Genomic DNA, 10,651 nt, shown 5'->3' on the forward strand with positions numbered 1-10,651 from the left:
TTAGCAACAGCCAAAACAACAGAGACCAAAGCCCAAAACACAGACCCACAGGGCAAGGCTGAGTGCAAGCTATGACATGCAGGCTCAGGGGTTTCCCAGGCACTTGTATAGCAAATGCAGAGGCTGAGTACTCACTGGGGAAAGGGAATGGGGTGCATATGAGGCTATGTCTACACTTAAAAACAAGACAGTGGCATAGCTGCAGCACTTCAGTGTAGACACTACAATGAAAGGAGGGGTTTTCCTGTCACCGTTGTAAACCCATCTCCCTGAGAGGTGGTAGCTAGGCGACAGACGAATTGTTCCAGCAACTAGCACTGTCTACACAGGGGGTTGGGTCGGCTTAACTACATCATTCAGAAGTGTGGATTTTTCACACCCCTGAGGGATGTAGCTGGGTTGATTTAATTTTCTAGTGTAGACCAGCCCTGAGACAGAGGCAGAAGCAATAAAGCAGATACAGTGGCAGGCCACAGCCAAGAAAGCCAAGGATACAGCCAGAGCAAGCATGGGGAGCAGGGCCCTGAGAAAAAGCCTAGAGAGAGAACTTGTTGGGCTGATTGCAGACTGAAAGAGGCTTGGAACTGTGAGCAAAGAAACTATCTCCTGTTTGATTCCTCCTGTGTTCAAGGAAACAGGACTGTGTACATTTTTGGAAATAAACAGGATTGCATCAAAGAAATAACTATCATCAATTTCTCCTTATGGAAACAACTTATAGGATCCCAAATTTTGGCTAACCACTTCGGTCAAAAAGAGGTAACAATACTACGAAGCCACAATTGACTAACAATAATTCCTCTTCAAGGTCATTTTACTGGGGGCACAGAAAGGAAAATCAATGACCTGGAAAAATAAAAAAGTTGTTAGTCACAAATCAGTGCAAAAGAGTTCTCTGCCAGGAAAAGTCAAATGTAATAAGTAATTTAAAATTAATTTAGTGAGTCACAAAGGCCAGGGAAGGCCAAAGTGCAGTCTGCAGTTACTTATTTCTCTACTAGAAAGGAGCAACCCAGAGAGACTACATCTCCCAGCAATCTATGCTTTAACATACCCTTAAGCAATGTGTGGCCTTTTATTTACAATTATATCAACAGAGAGGGGCGGGAAGGAGGGGAGGGTGACTTGACAGTGGGACTTTAAATAAAAAAAGTGCATAGAAAATAAACAGGTTTAGAAACATCTGTACAAATTTTACACCAGAGGAAATGGGAGCCCTCAAGAGCTACGATTCACAATTTGGGAGCTGGGATTAGGCAGACTCACCTGTCCTTGGGTCTCTGCCAGTGTAGATGAGGGGGTCATTGTGCACCCCCTGCTCTGGGGTGACCCCCAACAGTTTCTCCTAAGATGAAAGTACCTCTGGTGTGTTTTTATGTATGTTGTACCTAGCTTTAGGGCTTGTGACAATTTGCCACAGCAGCCCCTGTTCTAGGTTATCCCTTTGTAAGATCCAGTTATTCCACAGCTATTCCTGATTCCTAGTGCTAAGGGTAGACTTGAAATTTAGATTACAAATGGGAAAATATCAAAGAGTCTAATCAGCTGATGGGGATTCTACTCTGTGCTTCTGGCTCATCACTTGACTCATGGCTGACTGGCTAATCGCTTTTCCCCTCATGGATACAATTCTAACACTGGAAGAGGCCAGATCAAACAAGCAACAATATCTGACCCCAAGTTGTTTCATTGTAACTGGGTACTAAAGCTGGACATGTTTTCAGGCTTTCTAAGATCCTAATGTATATACAGCCTTTCATTAAACTAGCAAACTCACTTCAGGGCAGGCACATTGCATGCAGAGGCCCCAGCAAGCCACTTGCTGGTGTTAAGGTCTATCTTTATACATAGAGTCTGCACTCACCAGGCAGGCAGACCCTGTGAAGCAGGCACCATTGAGACAATGTAAGTCTATCATAAACCAAAAGCTTGCCTCTCTCACCAACTGAAGTCGGTCCAATGAAATTTATTACCTCACCCATTTTGTCTCTCAAATATCCTGGGATGCAGCTACAACTACACTGCAATAAATGCAAGCATCGCCCTTAGATGGGCTCGAGGGGATGGGATCCACACAGGGACGTGTGAGCCACGATGCTCAGCATCACACCACCTAACTTTTAGGTACCCAGAAAATCACAGGAATAGCACTATCATCCACAGTCTGAGTTAGGTGCCTAGGCTCTCTATACAATGAATGGGGAGACAGAGGCACCTTACAGGAGACTACAGGAAGAAGCTGAGAGTGGTGTGTGCTAAACCCTCACCCCTCTCACAGAGATAGCTGCCTATCCTGCTAGTAGAACAGGAGGACTTGTGGCACCTTAGAGACTAACAAACTGATTTGAGCATAAACTTTCGTGGGCTACAGCCCACTTCATCGGATGCATAGAATGGAACATATAGTAAGAAGATAGATATACATACAGAGAACATGAAAAGGTGGGAGTTGCCCTACCAACTCTAAGAGGCTAATTAATTAAGAGAAAAAACTTTTGTAGTGATAATCAAGATAGCAGATTACAGAGAGTTTGACAAGAAGGTGTGAGGATACTTAACATGGGGAAATAGATTCAATGTGTGTAATGGCTCAGCCATTCCTAGTCTCTATTCAAACCTAAATTGATGGTATCTAGTTTGCATATTAATTAAAGTTCAGCAGTTTCTCACAGAAGCTTTTCTGTTGCAAAATTGCCACCTTTAAATCTGTTCCTGCTAGTGAGTCTCGAACCTGGGGATTGGAAGATAGGTGTTTGGCCCCCTAAGTCACATGTGGAACCCCAAACAAAACAGCCAGGAGGAGGTGCTCCCTTATAACCTTTAGCCTAGTGGATAGGGTACTCAACCAGGATGTGGGAGACCTCTAATACAAGTCCCTCCTCCACGTGAGGGCCTCTGTGGTCCTATGGAAAAAGATAAAAGGCACCAGTGATGTGTTATTGCCACTCCCATCTTTCCTACTGCCAGAGAGGAAAAGAGGGAGCTGCCAGGCTCACGTGGGATGATTGTAGAGTTCTACATGGCTGCTTCCTTTATTTATGCTCAAGGCCAGCCTTGACTGGGGGTTAGTCCAGCATGTTAAGAAACCACACCTATAAACAAACCAGATCCTCAGAGGTACTGATGCACCTTACCTCCACTGAAGTAAGAGTTAGCTGTCTAAATACCTTAAAGGATCTAGGTCCCCAGAGTCTTTTCATTTAACAAGTAGTTGATCCTGCTCCATGTACACTGATCCCCTCCAGCAGAACTATGTACATCCTCAGAACAGTTCACAACAGCTACCTATCTCAGGACAAGTTACATACATTCCAAATCCTTTCCCCTACCTTCCTCTTTATTGAGATTTCACACAATGTTATTTGGCCCAGAATCCTCCTCTCTCTACACAGGTACTTGCTCCCAACATAATCACTTTCCTCAGAAAAGATAGATACTGGGCTTGTGTAAGATAGGAAATACAGGACAAGGCTCATTGTATGAAGTGAGTTTTAGCTCACTTAATACAGCAGTTGCCTAGGAAACACAACTGTAGAGCCTTAGCTATGGTACCACATGACCATGTACACAAAACAGTTCCAGCCGTGCAAGGAGAATGCCCCTAACTGGCTAAACACCAGGGCACAGAAGTCACCATATTTAAAATAGCATAGTCATTTCACATTCACGTATGTGTATTTGGCCAACAACTTTCAACTTGGAATCCTCTGAGATTCAAGTAAGTCATTTTCTCCAACACAATCCCTTCCTCATGAGGGTACTTTCTTACTCCTACAGGGGAGTTTTGGGATTCCTTCTGACTCCATGTTACTGTTTGCCTCATAAGGCTACTCCAGTAGGTAAGTAATGAGAAAGCACCCTAGTTATTAGTATAATCCATTTTAAAATTCACATTGTCAGCAAAGGTCATGACTAGAACTTCAACAAGGGCTTTAATTTACCAACAGTTGTTTTAGAATTAATTTATCAGAAGCAGAGAACCAGGTAAGATTTCAACAGAGCTGCGATCTTCCAATTTTTTTATTAAGATCATAACCTTCTTTCCAGCAGAAATTTAATTGAGTTGATTTAGAACGTGTTAGAGCCTTGGTGCTTTCTTCTGTTCCAATCTCTGTTACAACACTGCCAGTCATGCACAGCTGCTGAGGAAGTAAAAGCCATGTATTCGTGTCTGAATATCAGTGACATCACATCAGAATTTTCAAAAGCCTTGCTGAGTGGAAAAATAAACCTTAATTGGTACCACTTTATGTTATTGCTTACCAGAAGATGATGCAAAGAACCCAGGGAGGGTTGGTTGATGACAGCCCTTTTAAACCCTGACCTTCAGCCTGCCCCATTTCTCTAACACAACAGGGAAGTTAAATGCATAAGGCATGCATTGTTGGAACTTTTTCTATGATGGAAGATACCTTACCCACATTCAATTACTACCACCAGATATGCTCAAATTCTCCTTCTGAGAATCTCAAAACAGCCTGTTTCAGATGTTGCATAAGAAAGGCACCAGAGTTAAGATATTGATTTGAGAAAATGGTGCTGTCTCATATCAGCTTAAGCAGTTATCCGCTTTAGTCTGGCAACATCTGCTCTATCTTTTGAGATCTTTATAGATTTGTGTAAGACCATTGTATTTGTGAATGCGATCAGCTCCAGTGGCCCTATTATTATGGTAGTATAAAGCTGCAGACTCACGTCATTTAGTGGCAGCCAGCCAACTTTACTCATCTTGCCACTTTATTTACAATAGCTACCTTCTCCCACAGCCTCCCATTCTTTCTCTTGAGTCATCTTTAAAAAAATCCTACAAGACTACTTTCTTTTATCAGTATACTACAGAAGATGAATCCTTAAGGACATCCCAGGCCTCAGCACTGGGCCATATTGAGTGTGAGAAAGGAGGAGTCTGAAACTAGTTTATTAGGAGAAAAGTTTTTGTTTAATTATAAATCTGGAACACTCTGATGAAGGAGGCAGACTCAACCCGGAGAGGACACAGAGTGATGGAAGCTATGGGTCGGCCCAGAGGCTATCACATAGCAAACAGGATGAGGAACGCCACCATCAAACAGAAGAGTCCCATGGCCTCGGACAGGGCAAAGCCCAGGATGGCGTAGGAGAAGAGCTGCTGCTTGAGAGAGGGATTCCTGTAAGGGACACATTAAAAAAAAAAATTCCCATGTCAGAAAAGCCAACAACAAAACTATTCCACAAGCCACTGATTCAGCTAAAGTTATGCCTCCTGAAGACAGGATCCCACAGAACAGTGGATACAGATGAATGTGGATATGGCATTGGCAGGCTCAGAACACACACATGCATTAAGTTGGAGCAAATAAGTTAGTGAGAAAAAGCCAAAGTAGTTCAAGGTATTTCCCTGGCTTCTTAGCATGTCTGTGTGCAATCCACTAAGCTCCTGAAGGTTGGTCTCCAATGAATTATTTGATCAGGCAGCAATCCCTTACCAAGCATTAATGGGATTACACCCTCTGTGTGATGGTAGGCAGTTGTGAAGTTCTATCTAGTTGTTGTAAGCACGTCGAAAGAATAAGGAAGTGATTGATATTCTTTACATAGGTTCCAACTTTCCCCAGCACCGGTGGGTGCTCACGCCCTCCTCACCCTTACCCCCACCCATTCCAGCCCCTTCCCCAAAGTCCAGCCCCAATTCCGCCCCCTCCCTGCCCCATTGGACCGCTTCCTCAAATCCCTGCCCCAGCCCCACCTCTTCCCCAGCTCAGGGAAGAGGCGCTGGGAGCTAGGGGGAAAAAGCGGGCATGCAGCACGCTCAGGGAAGAAGGCAGAGCTGAGCTGTAAAGCCTGTGGGATGTGCATGGATAAAAGATGCTACACAAATGCAAGATCCTCATAAATGGTTCCTTGCGGTTTGGAACACTACAGTTCTAAATTCACCTTCTTATTCTCCTCCCATTTTTCTGTTTGCTATGGGTCAGTTTCAATGTCTTTTTCCTACAAAATAAGTACAGGCGAGTCTCATCTTACGCAGGGGTTCCGTTCCGTGGTTAGCACGTAAAGCGAAAACTGTGTATAGTCAAAATTACATTGGAGTTGAATGGCGGGCAGAATCACCTGCACTACAGAAACAGTATTTAAATTGTTATTTTTCTCTCTTTTTTTTGTTTTTGCCGACCACGTAAAGCTGAAATCGCGTATGTTAAATGCGCATAAGATGCGACAGACCTGTAAGTGACGGAATGTTTACAAAAAGGGCCTCCACAACTGACTGCTGGAACTGGGAAGTAAAGTTGAAGCCAGTGGCTTGCTTACCTAGCATAGCCAATGATCAAGCTGCCAAACACGGTTCCAATACCTGCTCCTGAACCAGCCACCCCAACTGTGGCAGCACCTGCACCAATGAACTTAGCAGCAGTATCAATATCCCTAGAGGTTGTGCTCGTTTGGAACTCCCGGAGAGCCAGCTGTAGATGGGAAACACCAGAGGGCTGTGGGGAGAAAGGAGAAGAAGCCAAACAGCGACATGATTTTAACTGAATACATTTATTAAGTGTCTGTCTAAATTTTATGCTCTATTCTAGGTACAGCAAGGGCATCCAAACTTTGTCCAGCTGAAAGGCCATTCTAGCATCTTGGTAGGGTAACACTCCAACCCATAGTACAACCTCTAGCCATTCCTTAATGTACAGGCCTCTAACTTAGACACACACACACACACACACACACACACACACACACACATACACACATACACACATACACACACATACACACAGCCCCTCCTTGAATCTCTGTACAGCGTCACCAGCAAGTCAAGCTGGTAACCAGAACCAGGCACTGAAGACAAACGGTATCTTCACTGTCCAAACCCACATACATCTGGCTAGTGATGAATGACAGGGCTACCCATAACAAGGAGGCATTTCATCCCAAGATGTTAAAAACAGAGACCCAATTATAGCAGCAAGGGGCAATTTTCTTTAGTCTTACCTGTACAGTAAGAGTCTCAGGCCTGCTCAGTACAGATATGGAAACCGGCCTTGCCAGAGCCCTGGAACAGCAGCGGAACTGAAGTGAAAGAAAGACATTTGACCCACAATGGGACACCTCCACATTCCTTAGAGCTGAAGGCAGTTTACAGTCATCTGTCAGGGTCTCTGAGCAGCTTTTGTCAGGAACAAGAAATTAAGAGTCACCCTCAACTCCACTGAAAATTTGAAAGTACATGTCTCAGGGACTCAAGCTAGTTGACTAACAATAAGCTATAATCTAAAGGACAAGACACTATTGAAGTATAATAAGTGCCACTAAATTTGAGTTTTGAGCCAGTGTTGCACACTTTGAGGGATTTATAAGGAGGAAGGAATCCTATCAAGAGTGGAGGTGCCAGTACCCTTAGCCACAATAGGTTAGCACAGGGGTTGGCAACCTTTCAGAAGTGGTGTGCTGAGTCTTCATTTAATCACTCTAATTTAAGGTTTCGTATGCCAGTAATACATTTTAACCTTTTTAGAAGGTCTCTTTCTATAAGTCTATAATATATATAACTAAACTATTGTTGTATGTAAAGTAAATAAGGTTTCAAAATGTTTAAGAAGCATTTAATGTTTAATTTAAAATTAAAATGCAGAGCCCCTCAGACCAGTGGCCAGAACCTGGGCAGTGTGAGTGCCACTGAAAATCAACTCACGTGCCACTTTCAGCTCACATGCCATAGGTTGCCTACCCCAGGTTAGCATATCTTCTCAGCCTCTGGATTTGCATAACAATACAACCCTATTGAGACGGTGAAGGGAGTGTGGATATCTTCTCAAACACCACAGATGACCTTGATTCCCCCAGTCAAGGAGTCTGGACTGAAAGTTATCCACCATAACACATCCCAGGTAGAATGGGGTCTGGGACAGCATTCTTACTACAGCTCTAAACAGAAATGCCTTCATTCTCCATGATAGTTGCATCCCCACCTCCTGGCATTACTCCTCTGCAAACAAATGACTGCTTACCAGAGCTGGAGAAGCAAGGAGAGCCACTGGAGTCTGCATTTTGATTGCTCTAGTGAGAAGAAAGCAAAAGCACATTGAAAAGGAACAACACATACCCAAATCCACGTTACTCTTTATAGTAGAATGCTCATCAGATCAACATACGCTCCCCAGGAGAACTATATGCAAAATTTAGCTGCTGCGTCCTATCCTTGTCCTGCTTCCTTCCCCTGATTCTCCCTTCAATTACAACTCACTCTCTCTCTCGGCCAAAGTTTGTTGCAGTTTTACTTGGGGTCCTTCAGACAGAGTCACGAAAGGGTTTTGCCAATTTTCAATCATAAACTAAACTAAAAGAAAAGGCTGGCTTTAAGTGGATGCCAACAGAAGGATTAAGTCAGTCCCTCAGAAACAAGAGAGAACCACACAGATGGAGTAGCATGAGTGAGAATGACTTCCAATTGTGGAAAGTCACCACGAGGACCAAGATGGGAAGAATAAACTAAGGGATTGCCTAGATTAGAATAAAGTTTTAAAGCTAGCATATTTAAAAGCTCTAGCGGGCACAGGACAAGTTGTTAGCAGGAAGAGGTGAATTCTGGTGGGGTGGAGCCTAAAGTTGCACCTTTACCAGAGAACAAGTTACCATATAGCTTTCCTCGTCAATGCTAGTTGTAAAACACACCGCTGTTAATCACTACATTTTTTAAATACACCTATTGTCATAATCAGGACACACCCTAATAAGAGGGAGGATGCAGCAAATCAGTAAAGGGGCCTCCCCGCCCCTCCTCAACTGCCCCCCATCCCCCCTTCCTGCCTCCCCCCCTCAACTGCCCCCACCCCCCTCAACTGCCCCTCTTCCTGCCTCCCCCCAACTGCCCCATCCCCCTTCAACTGCCCCCCTTCCTGCCTCCCCCCTCAACTGCCCCATCCCCCCTCAACTGCCCCCTCACTTCCCCCCTTCCTGCCTCCCCCCCTCAACTACCCCCATCCCCCCTTCCTGCCTCCCCCCTCAACTACCCCCATCCCCCCTTCCTGCCTCCCCCCCTCAACTGCCCCCCTTATTTCCCCCCTCTTCCTGCCTCCCCTCTCCCCGGCCCAAGCCATGAGGGTCAGAGGAGAAGGCGCCGCCCTAGCGAGCCAGGCTCAGGCTGCAGCCTCAGCACAGGCCCAGCAGCCAGCTCGGGCACCTCACCTGCAGCCGGTAGCCCCCCACTCGAGCTCCAGCGCTGCAGCCCTTTCAGAGAGGAGAGCAAGCCCCGCCCCGCCGCTCACCTTGCCATGCACCTCAGCGTCCTCCACTCCCATTGGCCGCCGAGACGCAGCGTGCACTACCCCGTTGCCTCATGGGAACAGAACGTGCTCTCTCTATTGGCTCTCCTGGGTGAGTCTCCGCCTACCAAAATCCGGGTCATTTGGTCGGCGAGAAACGGAGACGACGTAGTCATATCTCCAGTTTCTGATTGGCTCCTTTGGGGCGTCTCTGGCTTCTGATTGGTTGGCTGCCTGATAGCCTTCCAAAGGACCGTAGAGTTGGCCAAGGGGGAGGCTAGAGAGTCGCTGTTACTTTGACTCTTTCCCCCTTCAGACCTGGAGATTATTGCAACATGGGATCTGAAGCGGCCTTGGCAGTCACGTGATGAGGCTGTAACTGCCGGGTTGTGGGTTCGAATCCAGCCCCGGACAGCTCCTTGGGGGCCCCAAACCTACCTCACGCACAGGGGACCTCAAGGAGTTGTCTGGGGCTGGATTCGAACTCAGCCCCCACAGCCACTGTCCTGGGCTGGATTTGAATCTGGGATCCTCATCCACCGTGCTGGGCTGGATTGGAACCCTAAATCCCCCCTCAAGCTATCTTGGGCTGGATTCGAGCCTGTCCCATCACCTCCCTGCAGTTGCCTCATATTTGAACCCAGGGTCTCCAGTGGCCAGTATGGGCTGCATTCAGACCAGGGGCTCATGAGTGGCCGTTTATAGGAACAGTTTTCCTTGCACAACTCTCAGCCTGGTTTTGAACTTCAGGTCACGGATTCAAGTTCAATCTGAGTTTGAACCTTTCACTATTTTATGTTTCAAGGTGATCTGTCTTTTTATGTTTCTTCATGATGCAAAACAAAGGCTGGAAATGTTTATAATTATTTTATTTTCTACTTTTTTCCCTTAGTAACGTTATGCTTCCCTTTTGTCAGAGGTCTCTGTGGATATATCTACACTGCAATGTAAGCCCATGGTTAATAGAACTCAAATGAGCAGACCCTGGATTTGTTAACCTACGGCTAGAGCTTGTTTGTACCATCAGGTTAGCAATTGTTGAACCCTGGATCCTAACCTGGGGCTACAGTCCAGCATCTACACAGCATTATGCGGGCCCAAGACCAGTCACTGATATCCAAGACTTTCTAGCACCCTCCCAAAATGTGTCCGCTCTAGACCTTGGTTTTTGGTAGTGTGGTAAAACTTGACTGTCCAAATGACAAAGAAATTCAGCCCATAGAATTGTTAGATACTTTTGGTGGACTCCCAGAGCACAAGTCCAGTGGGACTGCGTCTACATTGCAAAGTAATAGGGCTATCCTGGGTCGCATCTTGACTCAGGGTTAGACCTTCCACCCCTGTCCAAGAAACCTAAGTCCAAGCCCTGGGTTAGTACGATTTGTAGACATCAGGAGGGTTAGGTTTGAGCCTGA

General features: G+C 45.7%; 1 protein-coding gene across 1 annotated transcript; it reads right to left on the reverse strand.

The window, feature by feature from the left end:
* Nucleotides 1–4,916: 4,916 nt before the first annotated feature.
* Nucleotides 4,917–9,287, reverse strand: ATP5MC1 (ATP synthase membrane subunit c locus 1). Its single transcript, XM_050935310.1, has 5 exons — nucleotides 9,160–9,287; nucleotides 7,983–8,031; nucleotides 6,967–7,044; nucleotides 6,289–6,464; nucleotides 4,917–5,147 (listed from the first exon to the last, which is right to left on the reverse strand). The coding sequence occupies exons 1-5, from the start codon at nucleotides 9,270–9,272 to the stop codon at nucleotides 5,033–5,035; spliced, it is 531 nt and encodes a 176-aa protein (XP_050791267.1). The 5' UTR covers nucleotides 9,273–9,287; the 3' UTR covers nucleotides 4,917–5,032.
* Between the last annotated feature and the right edge of the window lie 1,364 nt (nucleotides 9,288–10,651).

Source organism: Gopherus flavomarginatus, chromosome 25 (assembly GCF_025201925.1).
Source record: "Gopherus flavomarginatus isolate rGopFla2 chromosome 25, rGopFla2.mat.asm, whole genome shotgun sequence".
NCBI classification, from domain to species: domain Eukaryota; kingdom Metazoa; phylum Chordata; order Testudines; family Testudinidae; genus Gopherus; species Gopherus flavomarginatus.

What these genes read in the sequence shown, in the direction of transcription:
- ATP5MC1 (XM_050935310.1), bottom strand. Translation starts at nt 9,272, where the DNA reads ATGGGAGTGGAGGACGCTGAGGTGCATGGCAAGGTGAGCGGCGGGGCG. An exon ending in TCCTTGCTTCTCCAGCTCTG is followed by an intron (nt 7,045 to 7,982) that starts GTAAGCAGTCAT and finishes CTTTCACTTCAG; the next exon opens with TTCCGCTGCTGTTCCAGGGC. An exon ending in TTGATCATTGGCTATGCTAG is followed by an intron (nt 5,148 to 6,288) that starts GTAAGCAAGCCA and finishes TGTCCCTTACAG; the next exon opens with GAATCCCTCTCTCAAGCAGC.